The following is a 25,693-nucleotide window of genomic DNA, read 5'->3' on the forward strand; positions in this document are numbered from 1 at the left end:
GACTCTAAAAGACGACTGGCCCGGCACATTGGCTCACTCCTATAATCCCAGCACTTTGGGAGGCCGAAGTGAGCAGATTGCTTGAGTTCAGGAGCTCAAGACTAGCCTGGGCAACATGGCAAAATCCCACCTCTACAAAAACTACAAAAACTTACCCGGGTATGGTGGTATTCGCCTGTAGTCCCAGCTATTTGGGAGGCTGAGGTGGGAGAACCACCTGAGCCCAGAAGGTGGAGGCTGCAGTAAGCTGTGGTCACACCATTGCACTGCAGCCTGAACAACCACAGTGAGACTCTGTCTCAAAAAAAATTCTCCTTATTTTTATATATCAAAAAAACAATTTTTTTAATTAAAAAAAAAAAGATACTAAAAGAGGGAACAGTGAATGCTGGAACACAAAATAAGTACCTGGCTGGTTTCCCTTCAATTGACATGGAGGTTACCACAATTTTATCCTACATCCTTAAGGATATTACTTATCTTCTTAAGGAAACCGTACAGAAAAAAGAAAAACAGGCCGGGCGCGGTGGCTCAAGCCTGTAATCCCAGCACTTTGGGAGGCCGAGGCGGGCGGATCACAAGGTCAGGAGATCAAGACCACAGTGAAACCCCGTCTCTACTAAAAATACAAAAAATTAGCCGGGCGCGGTGGCGGGCGCCTGTAGTCCCAGCTACTCAGGAGGCTGAGGCAGGAGAATGGCGGGAACCCGGGAGGCGGAGCTTGCAGTGAGCCGAGATCGCGCCACTGCACTCCAGCCTGGGCAACAGCGTGAGACTCCGTCTCAAAAAAAAAAAAAAAAAGAAAAAAACAGGGCCGGGCGCGGTGGCTCAAGCCTGTAATCCCAGCACTTTGGGAGGCCGAGACAGGCGGATCACTAGGTCAGGAGATCGAGACCATCCTGGCGAACACGGTGAAACCCCGTCTCTACTAAAAAATACAAAAAACTAGCCGGGCGAGGTGGCGGGCGCCTGTAGTCCCAGCTACTCGGGAGGCTGAGGCAGGAGAATGGCGTAAACCCGGGGGGCGGAGCTTGCAGTGAGCTGAGATCCGGCCACTGCACTCCAGCCCGGGCGACAGAGCCAGACTCCGTCTCAAAAAAAAAAAAAAAAAAAAAAAAAAAAAGAAAAACAGAACAATAAAATCATTGTCACTCCACTGCAACCAATACTCTGTGTTTACACCCATTTTAACTTACTTTCTTCTTGTCAAAGAAAAAGCCCCTTCCAGCAGGGCACAGTGGCTCACGCCAGTAACCTCAACACTTTGGGAGGCAGAGGCAGGTGGATCACGAGGTCAGGAGTTCAAGACCAGCCCGGCCAAGATGGTGAAACCCCATCTGTACTAAAAATACAAAAGCTAGCTGGGCGTGGTGGTGGGTGCCCGTAATCCCAGCTACTCAGGAGGCTAAGGCAGAGAACTGCTTGAAACCGAGAGGTGGAGGTTGCAGTGAGCCAAGATTGCACCACTGCACTCCAGCCTGGACAGAGTGAGACTCTGTCGAGGAGAGGGGAGGGGAGGGGAGAGGAGAGGAGGAGAGGAGGAGAGGAGGAAAGAAGGAAAGAAAGCGGGAGAGGGAGAGGGAGAGACAAGAAAGAAAAGAAAGAGGGAAGGGAAGGAAGGAGGGAAGGAGGGAAGGAGGGAAGGAAGGAAGGAAGGAAGGAAGGAAGGAAGGAAGGAAGGAAGGAAGGAAGGAAGGAAGGAAGGGAGGGAGGGAGGGAGGGAGGGAGGGAGGGAGGAAGGGCCCCTTCCACTAAAAGCTAGTCCAGTCACCTATGCTGTCTACATCATCCCTTCAATAATATTATTCTATAAAATATCTCCTCTTTTTCCTGTATTTCCTACCCTTCCTTCTCCATTGATTTCTTCCTTCAATATGAGAATGTTCTAGGTTATTCCCTGGGAGGAAGGTTAAAAAACAACCCTTGAATTCATATATCTTCACTCTCTAGGTATTTTAAACCACTGCTTCTAGAAAGTTTGTTAAAAATATTTTTTTTCTTCTGAGACAGGGTCTCTTGCTCTGTTGTCCATGCTAGAGTGCTACAGTGGCAAAATCATAGCTCACTGTACCCGCCAACTCCTGGGCTCCACTGATCCTCCCACCTCAGCTTTCTGAGTAGCTAGGACTACAGGTGCATGCCACCACACCTCGCTAATTCTTTTTTAATTTTTTATTTTTTTTGTCTTCAGAAGGAGTTTCACTCTGTTGCCCAAGCTGGAGCCCAGTGGCGCGATCTTGGCTCACTGCAACCTCCACCTCCTGGGTTCAAGTGATTCTCCTGCCTCAGCCAAGTAGCAGAGACTACAGGCGCTCGCCACCATGCCCAACTAATTTTTGTATTTTTTTAGTAGAGAGGGGGTTTCACCATGTTGGCCAGGCTGGTCCTGAACTCCTGACCATGAGTGATCAGTTTGCCTCCGCCTCCCAAAGTGCTGGGATTACAGGTGTGAACCACCACACCTGGCCCTTGCTCATTTTTATTTTTATTTTTATTTTTTGTGAACTCCTGGCCTCAAGCAATCCTCCTCCCACCTCAGCCTCCCAAAGCATTGGGATTACAGGTGTAAGCCACCACACTGGACCAAAATACAGATTCTGATTCAGTAGGTCTGGAATAGTGCCTAAGTTTCTGAGTTTCTAACAAGCTTCCAGGTCTTTTGGATAATACTGGTCCATGTGCTACAATTTGAATAGTTAGGCCCTTAACTATCTTCCCCTTCCCTTAAAGTCAAGCTTCTAGGGGGAAAAAAAAAAGCTTTTATTACTCCAATTCCCAATCATTTCTAAACCCTGTCTTTCTAATCTGGCTCATACGCTCAATGACCCTATAAAGCTGAAAGATCACCATCCTAACTATACTGACTTGAAGGAAAACTACAGTAGCTAAACAGGATGGACAATACTAACGGAGTTAAACAAATGCTGCATAAAGGTCAAGTAAGATAATATAAAGACAAATTATCCTTTGGTTTTGAAAATTTGAAAAAAATGAGGACTTCTTAAACTTCTTTTTTTTTTTCTCTTTTTCAGCCTAAGTTGTCAACTTCCATGGAATATGAGTATCTTTATAACAATTTCACTAGAGCTCTAATGCAACAATAGTGGGAGATGAGCTTAACAAGTGGTGGTCAAATGGCTACCCCTTAATACCTGAACAACTATAAAGAGAATAATCAGCGGACAGATGTGGTAACTCACGCTTGTAACCCCAGCACTTTGGGAGGCAGATCCCCTAAGGTCAGGAGTTCAGGACCAGCCTTGCCAATATGGTGAAATCCTATCTCCGCTACTAAAAATACAAAAATTACCCGGGCATAGTGGTGCACGCCTGTAATCCCAGCTACTCAAGAGGCTGAGGCAGGAGAATCACCTGAACCCGGGAGGCGGAGGTTGCAGTGAGCCAAGATCACACCACCACACTCCAGCCTGGGCAACAAAGTGAAATTCTGTCTCAAAAACAAACAAAAAACAACCACAACAACAAACAGAGAACAACCAGCAACCAAGTGTTTAAAAAAAAAAAAGGCCGGGCGCGGTGGCTCAAGCCTGTAATCCCAGCACTTTGGGAGGCAGAGACGGGCGGATCACGAGGTCAGGAGATCGAGACCATCCTGGCTAACACAGTGAAACCCCGTCTCTACTAAAAATACAAAAACTTAGCCGGGCGAGGTGGCAGGCGCCTGTAGTCCCAGCTACTCGGGAGGCTGAGGCAGGAGAATGGCGTAAACCCGGGAGGCGGAGCTTGCAGTGAGCTGAGATCCGGCCACTGCACTCCAGCCTGGGTGACAGAGCGAGACTCCGTCTCAAAATAAATAAATAAATAAATAAATAAATAAATAAATAAATAAAAATAAAAAAAAAGGCTTCATGAATCAGAAAAATTTGGATATGTGATGATACTAAGGAACTAATCATTTTTAAGGTATGGTATCATACTTACATCAAAAGAAAGATTCAACAAAAGAAAATCAATGTAATACATAAGAGAACACAGGAAGAAAAAACACATGATCATCTCAATTGACAAAAGGCATCTGATAAAATTTAACACACTTTCATGATAAAATCTCTCAGAAAACTAGGACTAGAAGAACATTTCTTCAACATGATAAATGATATTTAAAGAAAAGTTAGTTAACCTCATACTCAACAGTAAAAGACCTAAAGCTTTCACTGAAATTTAACTAAAATCAGGAATGAGACAAGATGCCTGCTTTCACCACTGCTATTCAACATATTAAAAGTTCTAGTCAGAGTAATTACACGCACACACAAAAAGTATCCAAACTGCAAAGGAAGAAGTAAAACCATTTCTATTTGCAGATGACATGATCCTATATATATATTTTAAAAGTCCCAAAGAACCCACAAGTTATTAGAACTAATAAATTCGCAAAGTTGCAAAGTGCAAGATTAGCACACAAAAATCAGCTGTTTCTATACACCAGCAACAAACAATCCAAAAATTAAGAAAACAACACTATTTATAACAGAATCCAAAAGAATAAAATACCTAAAAATAAAATTAATCAGAGTTAAAAAACACACAATGTTGCTTAAAGAAATTAAAGAAGACCTAAACGAATGGAAAACATTCCACGTTCACAAGCTGAATTATTTAATATTGGAAAGATGACAATACTCTGCAGATTAATCTAAAGTTTAATGTAATCTCTATCAAAATTCCTACTACACATTTTGTATAAATAGACAAGCTGATCCTAAAATACTTGCCAGGATGTTCCCAAATATCTATAATATATTTTAGTAATGGTAATGATAATAAACACCCCAATACATCACATGTATATATGGTAAAGTTTTATAGGTATTCTAAGAGCACATCCTTTTTACAGAAGAGTCAAGGTAGCCATTTGGAGAAAGGGTGGACCTTTGTAGGCATTTACAAAAAAGAATGTCCTTCATTGGTAGACTAGATACTAGACACTTCATGAAAACTATAGCACTTATCTGTAAACACCCTCCTCCCAGCATTAAAAGCCACACAGTACAATTGTATTTAAAATAGGACTGCTCTTTAGTTAAACAAGTACAGGTCTTCACAAAAACTCACTGCATAACCCAAGCAGCTCCTTAAAATGATAGTGTCTTTATTATAGCTTCTCGTTTTATTGTGTTTAATTAATAATCTTATTTGATAAGTACAACAGAAACAAAATGACACTTTAAGGTCTAATGTCTTCATTTCAATATTATTTTGAAAGCAAATGATCTAACAATTCAAGTGCAATGCAGAGAAATTCAATAAGGGTGGATACTGGCATGTAATATATTACTATAATGAATCCTGAAGTAACCATAAAACTATCAATAATAATAAACTATCAGTAATAATAAAACTATCAAGGATTTCAAATTCCTACTTCCATGGCCCTTAAATAAATTTTATTCCTTCACTATAGCAAAGAAAATAAGTCACCATACCCAATATCTGTAAGGGGTGGTTTATCTCTCCCTCTCTTATAACAGAGGAAAAGTTCTGGGCTTTTCAGACTTCCATAGTTCAAGTTTGCTTGGAGAGCTGATGGAGTGGCTTCTACACAGGTGTAACCTTCAGGTACTGTTTCTCCAGCTGATTTGATAATAATGGCAATGTCTGTAATTGGAGCTTTAGGTCCAGTTGACTTAGTATCTAAACGATTTATTTCTTGATCCAAAAGAGTAGATGTGTCAGTGAGACCAGCTACAACAAAGTAGTCTGTCACTCTTGGTCCTTTGTCTTCTATCATGGCTGCTACTGTATTTCCTAGAAGAGGGAGGGGAAAGATATCAATAAAATAAAATGCTTTATCCTGACAAAAATTAATATATCCTTGAGTTAATAATCATCAACTAGCACACTTCCCAGCTGGATTTATAATCAAACTGTCTTTCTGAGACGAAGGCTGCTTTTATCATCTTGTCAGCTAGTAAAAGTGAAAGTACAAGTTAACAGCATCAATTCATTTGTAACACAACTATAATCTTTTCATATTCTATTAATAATAATTAAACTGGGGCCAGGCACAATGGCTCATGCCTATAATCCTAGCACTTTGAGGGGACAAGATAAGCAGATCACCTGAGGTCCTAAGTTCGAGACCAGTCTGCCCAACATGGTGAAACCCTGTCTCTACTAAAAATATAAAAATTGGGCTGGGCACGGTGGCTCACACCTATAATCTCAGCACTCTGGGAGGTAGAAGTGGGTGGATCACCTGAGGTCAGGAGTTTGAGACCAGACTGGCCACCATGGCAAAACCCCATCTCTACAAAAATACAAAAATTAGCTGAGCATAGTGGAAGGTGCCTATAATCCCAGCTACTCGGGAGGCTGAGGCAGGATAATCACTTGAACCCAAGGAGCAGAAGCTGCAGTGAGTGCAGACTGCTCCACTTCACTCCAGTCTGGGTGAAAGAAAGAAACTCCATCTCAAAAAATAAATAAAAATAAAAATAAATATTAGCCAGGTGTGATGGTGTGCACCTGTTAGTCCCAGCTACTCGGGAGGCTGAGGCATGAGAATCACTTGAATCTAGAAGGCGGAGGTTTCAGTGAGTCCAAATTGCACCACTGCACTCCGGCCTGGACGACACAGTGAGACTCTGTTTCCAAAAAAAAAAAAAGGCCGGGCCCAGTGGCTCACGCCTGTAATCCCAGCACTTTGGGAGGCCGAGGTGGGTGGATCACTTGAGGTCAGGAATTCGACACCAGCCTGGCTAACATGGTGAAATCTCGTCTCTACTAAAAATACAAAAATTGGCCAGGTGTGGTGGCGGGTGCCTGTAATCCCAGCTACTCAGGAGAATTGCTTGAATCTGGTGGGCAGAGGTTTGCAGTGAGCCGAGATCGCGCCACTGCACTCCAGCCTGGGCAACAGAGCAAGACTCCATCTCAAAAAAATAATACTAAACTGTCAGAGGTGGACTACAATATTTTCCTTTGGACTACAATATTTTCCTTTGAGCAAAATGTACTTAATGAACAATATTCAGATCATTCAAAATATCATTCTAAGTTACAGAAGTCTTAGAGCTAAACTCCACATTTAAATAAATTGAGCGCATCATTAGTCAAGATCTAAGATCAGAAATATTAAGGTAACAGTAATAAATATCATTAAAGCAGTTCTCAACAATCCAGTTAGAACTCTTGTGCTTTATAAGAATTAAACTTTCCATAAACACTATGTAAAATAAGTAAGCTTAGGAATCATTAAATATTTTATATCTAAAAATGCCAGATAGAGCGTAAGAAACAACAACCAGTAAAACCATTACCAGAAACCACAATCAAGATAGTGAAACATATCCAGGTCGGGCACAGTGGCTCATGCCTGTAATCCCAGCACTTCGGAAGGCTGAGGCGTGCAGAACACCTGAGGTTGGGAGTTCAAGACCAGCCTGACCAACATGGAGAAATCCCATCTCTACTAAAAATACAAAACTAGCCAGGTGTGGTGGTGCATGCCCGCGATCCCAGCTACTCGGGAGGCTGAGGCAGGAGAATCGCTTCAACCCAGGAGGCGGAGGTTGCAGTGAGCCGAGATCATACCACTGCACTCCAGCCTGGGCGACAACAGCAAAATTCCATCTCAAAAAAAAAAATGAAAGAAAACATATCCATCGACACCAAAATTTTCTTGTTCCTCCTTCATTATCCTCCTCAGGCAACAAGTTATCTGCTTCCTATCAATATAGATAAGTTTCTAGAATTTATATAATAAGCAGACTCATACAGTATGTATTCTTTTTTCTCTGGCTTCTTTACTCATCATAATTATTTTGTGATACATCCACGTTGTTGCTTATATCCTTTTATTATTGAGTGGTATTCTACTGTATGAATATACCACAATGTTTATCCATTCATCCATATTAATAGACATTTGAGTTATTTCCCATGTGAAACCATCACAAATAAAGCTGCCATGAATATCCATGTACAAATCTTATGGACATAATGCTTTCATTTATCTTGGGTAAATTCCTAAAACAGGATGGCTGGATTAGGTGTATATAGTTCTAAAAAACTGCCAAATAGTTTTATAAAGGGAGTGTACCATTTTTTTCACTCTTGTCAGCTTTGAGAGTTCCAATTGTTCTACATCCTCTTAAACACATTGTAAGATCAGTCTTTTTAATTCAGACATTCTAATCAGTATGTAGTCATATCAACTTCTAGTTGTATTTCTATATAATAGCAATGAATAGAAATACAACTGATTTTTACATATTGATCTTATATAATGCAATCCTGCTAAAATCACTTATTAGTTTAGAGCAATTTTGTAGGTTCCATCGGACTTTCCACATAATGTATCTGTGAAAAAAGACAATTTTTTCTTCTTTCCTTCCACTGTAGCTGCCTTTTATTTCTTTTTCTTGCCTTATTGCACTGGCCAGTACAATGTTAAGATAAATGGTAACCAAAGATACCCAAATGATCAATAGACAAATATGCTTATCACTGGTCACAGCAGCACTATTCGCAATAGCCAAAAGGTGAAAACAACCCAAGTAACCATCAAGAGATGAATGGATAAAAAAAAATGTGATATAAACATACAACGGAGTATTATTCACCCATCAAAAAGAATGTAATGCTGACATATGGACAAAATAGAAAAACCTTGCTTTGTCTTGCAACTTGGGTATGAGCTCATCCACAGTAAAATAAAGCACCAAGTAGATTCCTAAAGTTTCCAACTCCAGGCCCCAGCTTCTGGACAGCATTTCTAGACCCATCCTAGGCCAAAAGGGAACCCTCCACCCTAAAGGGAAAAACACAAGCCAGCTACATTCACAACCCGCTGAATAAAGAGCCCTTGGGACTTGAATAACATCAGTGGCAGCCAGGCAATACACTGTACTGGCAAGACCCAGTACTGTGCTGGTTTCAGGTCTAACCCAGCACAGTCCCAGTGGTGGTGGTTGCAGGGGTGCTTGTGTCACTCCTCCCCTCAACTCCAGGCAGCTCAGCATGGAGAGAGATGCCATTTGTTTGGGGGAAAATAAGGAAAGAGAACAAGAGACTGTGCTGGTAATCCAGGCAATTCTGGCTATTATCCAAGACCACTAAGGTCATACAGCTATAAGTCTACAAGAGTCACGGCACTACTGGGCTTAGGGTGCTCCCTAATGTAGATATGGCTATAGAGACCAAGGACTTAGATCAAAACAATCAATTACCTTTGAATACTTAGAAAGCTTTTTCTAGAAGGATAGGTACAAACAAGCCCAGACTGTAAGACTACCATAAATACCTAACTCTTCAATGCCCAGACATCAACAAACATCACAAGCATCAAGACCATCCAGGAAAACATGACCTCACCAAACAAACTAAATAAGGCACCAGTGACCAATCCTGGAATGACAGAGATATGTGACCTTTCGGACAGACAAGTCAAAATAGCTGTTTTGAAGAAGCTCAATCAAATTCAAGATAATACAGAGAAGGAATTCAGAATCCTATCAGATAAATTTTAAAAAGAGATTGAAATAATTTTTTAAGATCAAGCAGAAATTCTGGAGCTGAAAAATTCAACTGATAAACAAAAATGCATCAGAGTCTTTCAATAGCATAACTGACTCAGCAGAATAAAGAAATCGAGGCCGGGCGCGGTGGCTCAAGCCTGTAATCCCAGCACTTTGGGAGGCCGAGACGGGCGGATCACGAGGTCAGGAGATCGAGACCATCCTGGCTAATATGGTGAAACCCCGTCTCTACTAAAAATACAAAAAACTAGCCGGGCGAGGTGGTGGGCGCCTGTAGTCCCAGCTACTCGGGAGGCTGAGGCAGGAGAATGGCGTAAACCCGCGAGGCGGAGCTTGCAGTGAGCTGAGATCCGGCCACTGCACTCCAGCCTGGGCGACAAAGCGAGACTCCGTCTCAAAAAAAAAAAAAAAAAAAAAAGAAATCGTGAGCTTGAAGACACACTATTTGAAAATACAGTCAGAGGACCGGACATGGTGGCTCAGGCCTGTAATCCCAGCACTTTGGGAGGCCGAGATGGGCAGATCACCTAAGGTCAGGAATTCGAGACCAGCCTGGCCAACATGGTGAAACCCTGTCTCTACTAAAAATACAAATTAGCCAGGCATGGTAGCAAGCGCCTATAATTCCAGCTACTCGGGAGGCTAGGCAGGGGAATTGCTTGAACCTGGAAGGCGGAGGTTGCAGTGAACCGAGATCACACCGTTGCACTCCAGCCTCGGTGACAAAAGCAAAACTCCACCTCAAAACAAAAAATAAAAAACAACAAAAAAAAAAAAAAAAGAAAGAAAGAAAGAAAGAAAAAAGAGAAAACAGTCAGAGGAGACAAAATAGTAAAGAATAAAAAAGAATGAAGCACACCTACAAAAACTAGAAAATAGCCTCAAAAGGGAAAATCTAAGAGTTATGGGCCTTACCAAAAAGATAGAGGAGAGAGAAGTGGGTACCAAGTTTATTTAAAGAGATATACTACAGAGAACTTCCTAAACCTAGAGAAAGCTATCAATATTCAAGTACAAAAAGGTTATAGAACAGCAAAGAAATTTAACTCAAATAAAATTATCTCCGGACATTTAACCATCAAACTCCCAAAGGTCAAGAATAAAGAAAGGATTCTAAAAGCAGCAAGAGAAAAACACATAGCATACAAAGGAGCTCCAATGTGTCTGGCAGCACACTTCTCAGCAGAAACTTTACAGGCTAGGAGACAGTGTATGACATATTTAAAGTACTGAAGAAAAAAAACCACTTTTATCCTATTATTTTCAGTATATCCACTGAAAATATTATATCCACTGAAAATATCCTTCAAACATGAAGGAGAAATAGACTTTTCCAAACAAATAAAAGCTGAGGGATTTTGTCAACACCAGACCTGTCCTACAAGAAATACTAAATGGAGTTCTTCAATCTGAAAGAAAAGAACATTAATGAGCAATAAGAAATTACCTAAAGATACAAAACTCCCTGGTAATAGCAAATACATAGACAAATACAGAATATTAACACCATAATTCTGGTGTGTAAACTACTCATATCTTGAATAGGAAGAATAAAAGATGAACCTATCAAAAATAATAACTACAACCAGGTGCAGTGGCTCACGCCTGTACTCCCAGAACTCTGGGAGGTGGGAGTAGGCAGACGGCTTGAGTTCAGGAGTTCAAGACCAGCCTGGGCAACATGGCAAAGCCCCGGCTCTACAAAAAATACAAAAATTAGCCAGGTATAGTGGTGCACACCTGGGATCCCAGCTACTCAGGAGGCTGAGTTGCAAGGATGGCTTGAGCCGGAGAGGTCGAGGCTACAGTGAGTTGAGATTATGCCACTGCACTCCAGCCTGGGTGACAGAGCAAGACTCTGTCTGGAAAAACAAAACAAAACACCCAAAAGCCTACAACAGACACACAGAAAACAAAAGGCAAGACATTAAAACATACCACCAGAAAATAATCAGTTTCCCATAAAGGAAGATAGGAAGATGGAAGGAAGGAAGGAAGGGAGGGAGGGAGGGAAGGAAGGATGAGAAAACAAATAACAAAATGGTAATAGAAAGTCCTTATCAATAATGACACTGAATGTAAACAGACTAAATTCTCCAATCAAAAGACATAGAGAGGCTGAACGGATTTAAAGAAGCACAGTTCAACCATCTGCGGCCTACAAGAAACAGGTTGGGCACAGTGGCTGATGCCTATAATCTCAGCACTTTAGGAGGCTGACGCAGGAGAATTGCTAGACCCCAGGAATTTGAGACTAGTCTTGGCAAGATGGTGAGACCCTGTCTCCATAAAAAATAAAGAAAAATTAGCCAGGTGCAGCGTCATGTGTCTGTAGTCCTAGCTACTTGGGAAGCTGAGGTGGGAAGATCCCCTGAGCTGAAGAGTTTTGGTCATAGTAATCCGTGATCACACCACTGCACTCCAGCCTAGGGGACAAAGTGAGACCCCGTCTCTTAAAAAAAAAAAAAGAAAAAAGAAAAAAACTTTAAATAGAAAATTTTTAAAAAGAAACACACTTCACCTAGAAAGATACACACAGACTAAAAATAAAGGGGTCACCGGGCATGCTGGCTCATGCCTGTAATCCCAGCACTTTGGGAGGCTGAGGCGGGCTGATCACCTGAGGTCAGGAGTTTGAGACCAGCCTGACCAACATGGAGAAACCCTGTCTCTACTAAAAATATAAAATTAGCCGGGTGTGGTAGCACATGCCTGTAATCCCAGCTACTAAGGAGGTTGAGGCAGGAGATTTGCGTGAATGTAGGAGGTGGAGGTTGCGGTGAGCTGAGATTGTGCCATTGCACTCCGGCCTGGGTAACAAGAACAAAACTCCGTCTCAAAAATAAATAAATAAAGTAAATAAAATAAAAAAATAAAGGGATGGAAAAAGACATTCCAGGCAAATGGAAACCAAAAGAACAGGAGTAGCTATACTTGTATCAGATAAAACAGATTTCAAGATAAAAACCATAAAAAAAAAGACAAAGAATGTCATTAGATAATGATAAGGGTGTCAATTCAGCAAGAAGATGTAACAATTATAAATACACACGCACCCAACACTGGAGAACCCAGATATATAAAGTAAACATTATTGGAGCTAAAGAGAGATGGACTCCAGTACAATAACTGCTGGAAACCTCAACATCTCACTTTTAGCACTGGACAGATCTTCCAGACATAAAACTAAGAAACATTTGACTTAATCTCCACTATAGACTAAATGGACCAAACAGATACTTACAGAATATTTCATCTAACGGCTGCAGAATATACACATTCTTCTCCTCAGCACATATAACATCCTCAAGAACACAGCATCTATTAGGCCACAAAAAAAGTCTTAAAATTTTTTTTTAAAAATTGAAAGTACGTCAAATAGGTCTCTGACCACAATGTGATAAAAAAGAAATCAGTTTTAGTTATGAAGTCCTTGGCCATGCCTACGTCCTGAATGGTATTGCCTAGGTTTTTTTCTAGGGTTTCTACGGTTTTAGGTCTAACATTTAAGTCTTTAATCCATCTTGAATTAATTTTTGTATAAGGTATAAGGAAGGGATCCAGTTTCAGCTTTCTACATATGGCTAGGCAGTTTTCCCAGCACCATTTATTAAATAAGGAATCCTTTCCCCATTTCTTGTTTTTGTCAGGTTTGTCAAAGATCAGATGGTTGTAGATGTGTGGTATTATTTCTGAGGGCTCTGTTTTGGTACCAGTACCAGGCTGTTTTGGTTACTGTAGCCTTGTAGTATAGTTTGAAGTCAGGTAGCGTGATGCCTCCAGCTTTGTTCTTTTGGCTTAGGATTGTCTTGGCATTGTGGGCTCTTTTTTGCAACAAAAGCCAAAATTGACAAATGGGATCTAATTAAACTAAAGAGCTTCTGCACAGCAAAAGAAACTACCATCAGAGAGAACAGGCAACCTACAGAATGGGAGAAAATTTTTACAATCTACCCATCTGACAAAGGGCTAATATCCAGAATCTACAAAAAACTTAAACAAATTTACAAGAAAAAAATCAAACAACCCCATCAAAAAGTGGCCGAAGGATATGAACAGACACCTCTCAAAAGAAGATATTTATGCAACCAACAAACACATGAAAAAATGCTCATCATCACTGGCCATCAAAGAAATGCAAATCAAAACCACAATGAGATACCATCTCACACCAGTTAGAATAGCGATCATTAAGAAGTCAGGAAACAACAGGTGTTGGAGAGGATGTGGAGAAATAGGAACACTTTTACACTGCTGGTGGGACTGTAAACTAGTTCAACCATTGTGGAAGACAGTGTGGCAATTCCTCAAGGATCTAGAACTAGAAATACCGTTTGACCCAGCAATGGGTATATACCCAAAGGATTATAAATCATGCTGCTATAAAGACACATGCTCACGTATGTTTATTGCGGCACAATTCACAATAGCAAAGACTTGGAACCAATCCAAATGTCCATTAATGATAGACTGGATTAAGAAAATGTGGCACATATACACCATGGAATACTATGCAGCCATAAAAGAGGTTGAGTTGAAGTCCTTTGTAGAGACATGGATGAAGCTGGAAACCATCATTCTGAGCAAACTATCACAAGGACAGAAAACCAAACACCGCATGTTCTCACTCATAGGTGGGAATTGAACAATGAGATCACTTGGACACAGGGTGGGGAACATCACACACCAGGGCCTGTTGTGGGGTGGGGGGGAGGGGGGAGGGATAGCATTAGGAGATATACCTAATGCAAATGACGAGTTAATGGGTGCAGCACACCAACATGGCACATGTATACATATGTAACAAACCTGCACGGTGTGCACATGTACCCTAGAACTTAAAGTATAATAAAAATAAGTATATAAATAAATAAAAAGAAAAAAAATCAGTAACAAGAGGAACTTTGGGAACTACATAAATACGTGGAAATTAAAGAATATGTTCCTAAATGACCAGAGGGTCAATGAAGAGATTAAGAAAGAAAATTTTAAAATTTAAGACTGGGCGTGGTGGCTAGCACCTGTATTCCCAGCACTTTGGGAGGCCGAGGCAGGTGGATCACAAGGTCAGGAGTTCAAGACCAGCCTGGCCAACATAGCGAAACCCCGTCTCTACTAAAAATACAAAAATTAGCCAGGTGTGGTGGCAGGCACCTGTAGTCCCAGCTACTTGGGAGGCTGAGGTAGGAGAACCGCTTGAACCCAGGAGGCAGAGGTTGCAGTGAGCTGAGGCCATACCACTGCACTCCAGCCTGGGTGATAGAGTGAAACTCCGTCTCAAAAAAAAAAAAAAAAATGTGGCCGAGCACAGTGGCTTACACCTGTAATCCCAGCCATTTTGGGAGAGCAAGGGGAACAGACTGCTTGAGCCCCAGAGTGCAAGACCAGCCTGGGCAACATGGTAAAACCTCATCTCTAAAAAAAAAAAAAATGCAGTAAGTTAGCCAGGTCTGGTGGTACAAACCTGTAGTTCCAGGTACTCAGGAGGCTGAGGTGGGAGAATCTCCTGAGCCCAGGAGGTCAAGGTGGCAGTAGGCTATAATTGTGCCACTGCACTCCAACCTGGGTAAGACAGTGAGACCTTGTCTCAAAAAAAAACAAAGAAAATTTTAAAATTTCTTGAAACAAATGAAAATGGAAACACAACATACTAAAACCTACAGGATACGGCAAAAACTGTACTATGAAGAAAGTTTACAGCAAATGTGCCTACATCAAGAAAGTAGAAAAACTTCAAATAAACAACCCAACAATGAATTTTAAAGAACTAGAAAAGCAAAACCAAATCAAACCCAAAATTAGTAGAAGAAAAAGATCACGGCAGAAATAAATTAAATTGAAACAGAAAACACACAAAAGATGAAAGGAAAAAAAAATTTGGTTTTTTGAAAAGATAAACAAAATGGACAAACCTTTAGCCAGACTAAGAAAAAAAGAGAGAAGTCTCAAATAAATAAGATCAGAGATGAAAACAAAAGAGACATTACAAGCAATACCACAGAAATTCAAAGGATCATTAGAAACTACTGGCCAAGCATGGTGGCTCACGCCTGTAATCTCAGCACTTTGAGAGGTCGAGGCAGGCGGATCACTTGAGGTCAGGAGTTCAAGACAAGTCTGGCCAACATAGTGAAACCCCATCTCCACTAAAAATACAAAATAAAACAATACAAAAATTAGCCAGGCATGGTGGCAGGTGCCTGTAATCCCAGCTATTGAAGAGGCTGAGGCAGGAGAATCACTTGAACCTGGGAGGCGGAGGTTGCAGTGAGCCGAAATTGCACCATTGCACTCTGCACTCTAGCCTGCTGGATGACAGGGTGAGACTCTGTCTCAAAAAAAAAAAAAGAAAAAAGGAACTACTATGAGCAACTATATAACAATAAACTGGGAAACCTAGAAGAAACCGCTCAATTCCTAGAAACACACAACCTACCAAACCCAAACCATAGTGACATCCAAAACCTGAATAGACCAACAGCAAGTAACAAGACTGAAGCAGTAGTAAGAAGTCTCCAAGCCAAGAAAAGCCCAGGACCTAATGGCTTCACTGCTGAATTTTACCAAAGATTTAAAGAGCTAATACCATTCCTACTCAAATTATTCTGAAAAAATAGAACAGAATACTTCCAAACTCATTCTATAAGGCCAGTATGAACATGATACCAAAACCAGACAAAGACACATCAAAGAAAGAAAATTGGCCAGGCACAGTGGCTCATGCCTGTAATCCCAGCACTCCAGCACTTTGGGAGGCTGAGGCGGGTGGATCACCTGAGGTCAGGAGTTCAAGACCAGCCTGGCCAACATGGTGAAACCCTGTTCCTACTAAAAATAGAAAAAAAAAATTAGCCGGGTGGGCTAATTAGTGGTGGTGGGCGCCTGTAGTCCCCAGCTACTCAGGAGGCTGAGACAGGAGAATCGCTTGAACCAGGGAGGCAGAGGTTGCAGTGAGCCGAGATCGCGCCACTGCACTTCAGCCTGGGTGACAGGAGCAAGACAATCTAAAAGAAAAAAAGGAAGAAAATTACAGGCCACTATCTCTGATGAACACTGATGCAAAATTCCTCAACAAAACACTAGCAAAATGAATTCAAGACCAGCCTGGCCAACAGGGTGAAGCCTTGTCTCTACTAAAAATACAAAAAAATTAGCAGGGCATGGTGGCGCACACCTGTAATCCCAGCTCCTTGGGAGGCTGAGGAAGGAAAATTGCTTGAACCCAGCAGGCAGAGGTTGCAGTGAGCCGAGATCATGCCACTGCACTCCAGCTTGGGCAACGAGAGTGAAATTCTGTCTCAAAACAAACAAACAAACAAAAAAAACGAATTCAACAACACATTAAAAAGATTATTCAACATGACCGTGTGGGATTTATACCACCCACGGAGACAAGGATAGTTTCAAATAAACAAATCAATCAATGTGATACAGCCTATCAACAGAATAAAAGACAAAAACCATATGATCATTTCAATTGATGTTGAAAAAGCATTTGATAAAACTCAGTATCCTTTCATGATAAAAAAAAAACTCTCAAAAAATTGGTTATAGAAGAAACATACCTCAACACAAAAAGAGCTTTATACAACAGACCCATAACAGAGTGTTTTCCCCATTTAGTATTACATTAAAAGGCTTCCTCTAAGATATGAAACACAGCAAGAATGCCCACTTTCAATACTGTTATTCAACATAGTACCAGAAGTCCTAGCTATAGCAATTACATAACGAAGAAATAAAGGCATCCAAATTGGAAATAAACTAGTCAAATTACTCTTATTTACAAATGATATGAGGCCGGGCGTGGTGGCTCACGCCTGTAATCCCAGCACTTTGGGAGGCCAAGGTGGGTGGATCACTTGAGGTCAGGAGTTCAAGACCAGCCTGGCCAACATGGTGAAACCCCATCTCTACCAAAAAATACAAAATGAAGCCAGGAGTGATGGCTCACACCTGTAATCCCAGCACTCTGGGAGGCCGAGGCAGATGGATGACTTGAGGCCAGGAATTAAAGACTAGTCTGGCCAATATGGCAAAACCCCATCTCTACTAAAAATACAAAAATTAGCTGGGTGTGGGAGTGCTCACCTGTAGTCCCAGCTACTTGGGAGGCTGAGGCATGAGAATCATGTGAACCTGGGAGGCGGAGGCTGCAGAGAGCCAAGATCGCACCACTGCACTCCAGCCTGGACTGTCTCGAAAAAAAAAAAAAAAAAGATAATGATATATTTGGAAAAATGTAAAAACTCCACCTAAAACTATGAAAATACATTCGGCCAGGCACACAGGCTTACGCCTATAATCCCAGCACTTCGGGAGGCTGAGGTGGGTGGATCACCTGAGGTCAGGAGTTCGAGACCAGCCCTGTCAACGTGGTAAAACCCCCGTCTCTACTACAAATACAAAAATTAGCCAGGCCTGGTGGCGCACGCCTGTAGTGCCAACTACTCAGGTGGCTGAGGTGGGAGAATCACCTGAACTCAGGAGGTGGAGGTTGCAGTAAGCTGAGATCACACCACTGCACTCCAGCCTGGGCTACAGAGCAAGACTTGTCTCAGACAAAAAAAAAAAAAAAAAAAAAAGGACTAATAAATTCACTAAAGTTTTAGGATATAAAATCCATATACAAAATCAGTAGCATTTCCATATGACAACAATGACCTATCTGAAAAAGAAATGAAAAAAGTACTCCCATTTACAGTATCTACAAATAAAATAAAGTACTTAATAAGTTAACCTAAGGTTAACCTAATAAACTTAACCAAAGGAGTAAAAAATCGCTACAACGAAAACTATAAATCACTGATGCAAGAAATTAAAGAGAACACACACACACACACAAATGGAAAGAGGCCAGGCATGGTGTCTCATGTATGTAATCCCAGCACGTTGGAAGGCCAAGGTGGGAAGACTGCTTCAGTGAGCCAATGGGTCCAAAACCAGGCTGGGCAACATAGCAAAAAGTTGTCTCTACAAGAGAAAAAAAAAAAAAAAAATTAGCCGGGCCTGGTGGCATTCATCTGCAGTCCTCAGGCACTAAGGAGACTGAGGCAGGAAGATCTCGTGAGCCTAGATGGTCAAGACTGCAGTGAGCCGTGACTATGCCACTGCACTCCAGCCTGGACAATAGTGTGAGACCCTGTCTCCAGAAAAAAGACAAAGATATTCCATGTTTATGAATTGAAAGAATCAAAATTGTTTTAAAAAAAATCCATACTACACAATCTACAGATTAAATGCAATCCCTATCAAAATACCAATGATATTTTCCAAAGAAATAGAAAAATAAATCCTAAAATTTACATGGAGCCTCAAAAGACCCAGAATAGACAAAGCTATTCTGAGCAAAAACAACAAAACTGGAAGAATCACATTATCTGACTTCAAATTATACTAGTGCCATAGTAGCCAAACAGCATGTTAGCAGCATTAAAATAGACACATAGACCAATGGAACACAATAGAGAACCCAGAAATAAATCCATATATCTACAATGAACTTATTTTCGACAAAGGTGGTAGGAACAGACACTGAGGAAAGGACAGTCTCTTCAACAAATATTGCTGGGAAAACTAGATATCTATATGCAGAAGAAGGAAACTAGATCCCTATAATCCCTATTCCTCACCATTTACAAAAATGAAATCAAGACAAATACTTCAGTCAAAAACCTCAAACTATGAAACTACTACAAGAAAACACTGGGGATATTCTCCAGGACACTGGTCCGGGAAAAGATTTCCTTCTTTTTTCTTTTTGAGACAGGGTCTCACTCTGTCGTCCAGAATGGAGTGCAGTAGGGTGATCTCGGCTCACTGCAGCCTCTGCCTCCCTGGCTCAAGTGATTCTTCTCCCTTGTGATTAGCTGGGATTACAGGTGTGGGCCACCATGGCCTGGCTAATTTTTTTTTTTTTTTTTTTTTTTTTTTTTTTTTTGAGACGGAGTCTCGCTCTGCCGCCCAGGCTGGAGTGCAGTGGCCGGATCTCAGCTCACTGCAAGCTCCGCCTCCCGGGTTCCCGCCATTCTCCTGCCTCAGCCTCCGGAGTAGCTGGGACTACAGGCGCCCGCCACCGCCCCCGGCTAGTTTTTTGTGTTTTTTTTTTTTTAGTAGAGACGGGGTTTCACCGTGTTAGCCAGGATGGTCTCGATCTCCTGACCTCGTGATCCGCCCATCTCGGCCTCCCAAAGTGCTGGGATTACAGGCTTGAGCCACCGCGCCCGGCCAGGCCTGGCTAATTTTTGTATTTTTAGTATGGAGAGCGTTTCACTGTGTTGGCCAGGCTGGTCTCGAACTCCTGACCTCAAATGATCCACCCACCTCGGCCTCCCAAAGTGCTGGGATTACAGGCATGAGCCACCGCGCCCAGCTAGGATTTCTTGATTACTACCCCAAAAGCATAGGTAACAAAACCAAAAATAGGCAAATGGGATCACATCAAGTTAAAATGCTTCTGCACAGCAAAGGAAACAACAAAAAAGTGAAGAGACAACCTACAGATGGGAGAAAATACTTGCAAACTATCCATTTGACAAGGTATTAATAACCAGAACATGGTTCGAGCATGGTGGCTCACACCTATAATCACAGCATTTTGGGAGGCCGAGGCGGGTGGATCACCTAGGTCAGGAGTTCAAGATCAGCCTGGTCAACACAGTGAAACCCTGTCTCTACTAAAAATACAAAAATTAGCTGGGCGTGATGGCACACACCTGTAGTCCCAACTACTCGGGAGGCTGAGGCAGGAGAACTGCTTGAACCCAGGAGGCGGAGGTTGCATCGAGCCGAGATCACGCCACTGCACTCCAGCCTGGGTGACAGAGCAAGATTCCGTCAAAATATAAAATAAAGAAAAGAAAAGAAAAGAAAAAAAAAAAAAAAGAAAAAAGAAAAGAATAAAATAAAATAAAATAAAATAGAACATATAAGGACCTCAAACAACTCTACAGGGAAAAATCTAATAATCCAGTTTTAAAAATAGGCAAAATATCTGAATACGCTTTTCTCAAAAGAAGACATACAAATATCAAACAGGTATATGAAAAGGTGCTCAACATCACTGATCATCAGAGAAATGCATCAAAATTTATCTGATCAAAACTACAATGAGATAAAACATCTCACGCCAATTAAAACGGCTTATGTCCAAAAGACAGGCAATAACAAATGCTGGCAAGGATATGGAGAAAAGGGAACCCTCATACACTGTTAGTGGGAACGTAAATTAGTATGGTCACTATGGAGAATAGTATAGAGGTTCCTCAAAAAATTAAAAACAGAACTACCATACAATCCAGCAATCCCACTGTGATAGATACATACCAAACAGAAAGGAAATCAGTACATCAAAGAAATACAGACACTCCCAAGTTTATTGCAGCACTATTCACAATAGCCAAGATTTGGAAGTAACCTAAGTTGCTTCAACTTAGCAACCTAAGTTATACATCAACAGACAAATGGATAAAGAAACTGTAGCATACGAGCCAGGCGTGGTGGTGGCTCACACCTGTAATCCCAGCATTGTGGGAGGCCAAGACAGGTGGACCACCTGAGGTCAGAGTTTGAGACCAGCCTGCCAAATGCAGAGAAACCCCATCCCTACTAAAAATACAAAATTAGCCAGGCATGGTGGGACATGACTGTAATCCCAGCTACTCAGGAAGGCTGAGGCAGGAGAATCGCTTGAACCCAGGAGGCAGAGGCTTCAGTGAGCCGAGATCGCACCACTGCACTCCAGCCTGGAAACAGCAAGAATCTGTCTCAAAAAAAAAAAAAAAACTTAAAAAAAATAGAATGGATATTAGAATTTATCAAGTACTTTTTCTGCATCTACTGAGATCATATGGTTTTTCTTTTTTATTTGTCAATATGGTAAACTACATTGATTTTCAAGTTATAGATTAATCCTGAATTTCTGACATAAACCCCACTTGGGTCAAGATATGTCATCCTTTTTATATGTTCTTGAATTCTATTTGCTACAATTTTGTGTGAAATTTTATATATGTTAATGAGGAATACTGATACAGTTTTCTTGTAATATCTTTGGTTTTGGTATCAAGATAACGCTAACGTTACAGAACAAGTTGGGAAAAAATATCCTCCTCTTCAATTTTCTGGAAAAGGCTGTACAGAAACGATATTATTTCTTCCTTAAACGTCTGATAGAACTTCCCTGTGAAATTACGTGAGTCTGGATATTTCTGTGGTTAGATTTTTAAACTATGATTTCAATTCCTTAAAAACACACGAAGTTATTTAGCTTACCTATTTCTTCTTGATTGACTGACTGATTGATTGATTGATTGGTTTTTTGAGATAGGGTCTTGCTCTGTTGCCCAGGCTGCAGTGCAGTGAAACAATGACAGCTCACTGCAGCCTCAACCTCCCAGGCTCAAGTGATCCTGCCACCTCAGTCTCTCAAGTAGCTGGAACCATGGACATGCACCACCACACCCAGTTAATTTATTTTTCTGGAGATGAGGTTTCGCCATGTTTCCCAGGCTGGTCTAAAACTCCTGGGCTCAAGTGATTCTCCCCCCTCCCAAAGTGCTGGGATTACAGGAATGAGCCACCTTGCCCAGCCCCTATTTCTTCTTGAATAAACTTTTGTAGTTTGTGTCTTTCAAGGAATTTGTCATTCCATCTAAGTTTGTCAAATTTATTGACATAAAGTTGTTCATAATATTCTATTATTATCCATTTAGTATCTTTAGAATATGTAGTGATATCACCTCTCTAATTCCTGATATCAGTAATTTGTATCTTCTCTTTTTTTGCCTGATCAGCCTGGTTAGAAGTTTATCCATTTTAAAAATCACCCTTGGTTTCACAGATTTTTCTCTTGCTTTTCTGTTTCACATTTCTTTGAATTCTACTTTAATCTTTATTATTTTCTTTTCTCTGCTTATGTAGAGTTTAATTTGCTCTTCTTTTTCAAGCTTTTTAAGGTGGAAGCTAAAGTCACTGATTTGAGATCTTTTCTAATGTAGATAATCACTGCTACAAATCGTTTCCTAAGGAGTGTTTCAGTGGTACTCCATAAATCTGGATATGTTGTTTTCTTTCTTTCTTTTTTTTTTTTTTTTTTGAGACAGTCTCACTCCGTCACCTAGGCTGGAGTGTAGTGATGTGATCTTGGATCACTGTAATCTCCGCCTCCTGGGTTTAAGTGATTCTCGTGCCTCAGCCTCCCGAGTAGCTGGGATTACAGGTACAAGTCACCCGCACCTGGCCTTCTTTTTATTCTGTTCAAAATATTTTTTATAATTTTTTTCTTTTTTTAACTTTAATTCTTTTTTCCTTTTTCTTCACTCTGTTTTCTGAAACCTCACCTGGATTGAAATATTTTTTATTTCCTTTTTTAAAAAATATTTTCTTTGCCCAATAGATAATTTTAAAGTATGTTTTCTTGGGTGAGGTTTCTTACTAAAAAACTACAAATTAAAATAAAAAATAACATAAAAAAGAGACAAGTTTAATTTTAAAAAGTAAAAAAATAAAATTTAAAGAAAAGGAAGTGAAAAGGAAATGATGGCTCACACCTGTAATCCCAGTACTTTGGGAGGCCAAGGTGGGCGGATCACCTGAGGTTGGGAGTTCGTGACCAGCCTAACCAACATGGAGAAACTCCCTCTCTACTAAAAATACAAAATTAGCCAGGCGTGGTGGCGCATGCCTGTAGTCCCAGCTACTGAGGAGGCTGAGGCAGGAGAATCGCTTGAACCCGGGAGGTGGAGGTTGCAGTGAGCGGAGATCGCGCCATTGCACTCCAACCTGGGCAACAAGAGCAAAACTCCGTCTCAGGAAAAAAAAAAAAAAAAAAAAAAAAAACACAGAAAGAAAAGGAAGTAAAATTCTTTTAAAAATAAAGTATGTTTTGCAGTTTCCAAATTCTGTACTCGAGAATTTTCCAAGAATCTTTCTGTTACTAATTTCTAACTTAAATGCCTTATGGTCAGAGAATGTACTTTGTATAACCCAAATTCTTTCATAGTTATCAAGACCTGTTTTATGGCTAAGAATCTGGTCTTTTTTTTGTTTTTTCATTTATTTTGTGTAGAGACAGGGTCTTGCTATGTTGCCCAGCCTGGTCTTCAACTCCTGGCCTCACACAATCCTCCCACCCTGGCCTCCCAAAGTGCTGGGATTACAGGAATAAGACACCATGCTCAGCCTGAATGTGGTCTGTCTTGATAAATATTCCATGTGCACTTTAGCAGAATATCTCTTCTGCTGTTGGGCAGAGGGCTCTATAAATGCCAATCAAGTAAATAGTGTTGTAACAAGTCTACTATATCCTTGCTGGTTTTCTATCTACTTGTGCTATCGACTAGTAAAAGACTGGCATTAAAATCTCTGACTAAAATTATGTATTTGTCTTTTTCTCCTTTCAGTCTATCGGTTTTTGCTTCTTGTATTTTGAAACTGTTATTAAAGGCATAAACATTAAGAATTGTTATATCCTTTCAATTAACCAATCCCTTTATTATAAAAAAGCATTAATAAATTATCCTTCTTCATTCCTGATAAAAATCAGTCTGTATGAAACAAAAGCTACTTTTCAATTTCAGATTATTAATACTTTCCTCTCACATAAAATGTATATATAGGATGTCTTTAGATTTACCTAAAATAAATGTATAAACCTGTTGATTGTAAACATTAGTTATGTGCAGATAACAGCATTTTGATGGTTTTTACATTTAAAAAAAAATTTTTTTTTTTGGAGGCAGGATTTCACTCTGTTGCCCAGACTGGAATGCAGTGGCACAATCATAGCTCACTTCGGCATCAAATTCCCAGGCTCAAGTGATCCTCTTAGCTCAGACTCCTGAGTAGCTGGGACTACAGGCACGCACCACCACATCCAGCTAATTTTTTCTAACTTTTGGTCTCTCTATGCTACCCAAGCTGGTCTTCAACTACTGGCCTCAAGTGACCCTCCAGCCTCCACCTCCTGAGTCGCTGAGATTGAGACGGTCACCCAGGCTGGAGTGCAATGGCACGATCTTGGCTCACTGCAACCTCCGCCCCACCGGAGTTCAAGCGATTCTCCTGCCTCAGTCTCCCAAGTCTCTGAACTTACAGGAGGCCCCCACACCACCACCACCACACCTGGCTAATTTTTGTATTTTTAGTAGAGACAGGGTTTCACCATATTGGCCAGGCTGGTCCCAAACTCCTGAACTCAGGTGATCCACCCGCCTCAGCCTCCCAAAGTGCAAGGATTACAGGGCGTAAGCCACTGTGCCCGGCCAATATCAGCATTCTAAAAAATGAAGAGGACTGAAGGTGGTGAGTGCCAGGACATTCTTCTTCTCTGAGAGGAAAAAGAGATATGGCAAAGGATGCCAGTTTAACGATAAGATGCCTAGTGTGGTTGGTTTAGGACTACCCACAGGTGTTTGGCTGTATTTACCCAATGCCTGTACCCCCTGTGAATCTAGGAAGTAACTAACTTGCTTTTGATTTTACAAGTTAATAGGCGGAAGAAACTGGCATTGTCTCAGATGAGACTATGGAAAGTGGACTTTTGAGTTAACGCCAAAATCAGTTAAGACTTTGGGGTTGGGTGCGGTGACTCACGCCTGTAATCTCAACACTTTTGGAGGCTGAGGGGGCACGGATCACTTGAGGTTAGGAGTTCAAGACCAGCCTGGGCAACATGGCGAAACCCTGTCTCTACAAAAACTACAAAACTTACTCACTGGAACCTCCACCCCCTGGGTTCAAGCAATTCTCCTGTCTCAGCCTCCCAAGTAGCTGGGATTACAGACGCACGCCACTATGCCCGGCTAATTTTTGTATTTTTAGTAGAGATGGCGGTTTCACCATATTGGTCAGGCTGGTCTTGAACTCCTGACCTCAGGTGATCCACCCACCTCAGGCTGCCAAAGTACTGGGATTACAGGCGTGAGCCACTTGTGTATGTCAGCAGTGTGAGAACAGACTACTACAGTAGAGATGGGGGTCCTGCTACATTTCCCAGGCTGATCTCAAACTCCTGGTTTCATGCAATCGTCCCACCTAGACATCCCAAAGAACTGGATTACAGGTATTAGCCACAGCACACAGCCACAGTACTTTGACACAGTACTTTTGACATAAAGAGCTGAGAAAAAATCTTGACCCGGCCAGGCACAGTGGCTCAAGCCTGTAATCCCAGCAATTTGGGAGGCTGA

At 41.2% G+C, this 25,693-nt stretch overlaps 1 protein-coding gene across 15 annotated transcripts in view; it reads right to left on the reverse strand.

Moving 5' to 3' along the window:
• The window catches only part of DENND4C (DENN domain containing 4C), a 149,123-nt gene that overhangs the window by 97,408 nt on the left and 26,022 nt on the right, over positions 1-25,693 (reverse strand). For 3 of the 15 annotated variants that reach the window (XM_077966027.1, XM_015117632.3, XM_015117629.3), the window contains exon 2: positions 5,448-5,769. Coding sequence is in view for 13 of the 15 variants with exons in the window: in XM_015117632.3 (XP_014973118.2) it covers positions 5,448-5,752 (305 nt within the window). In the remaining 2 variants the exon portion in view is untranslated. Of the gene's footprint in view, positions 1-5,447; positions 5,770-12,747; positions 12,825-17,594; positions 17,698-18,338; positions 18,477-25,693 lie in introns of those variants that run through there. The other 12 variants (XM_077966024.1, XM_077966017.1, XM_077966022.1 and 9 more) reach the window with 8 other exon arrangements.

Source organism: Macaca mulatta, chromosome 15 (genome assembly GCF_049350105.2).
Source record: "Macaca mulatta isolate MMU2019108-1 chromosome 15, T2T-MMU8v2.0, whole genome shotgun sequence".
Taxonomy (NCBI): Eukaryota; Metazoa; Chordata; class Mammalia; order Primates; family Cercopithecidae; genus Macaca; species Macaca mulatta.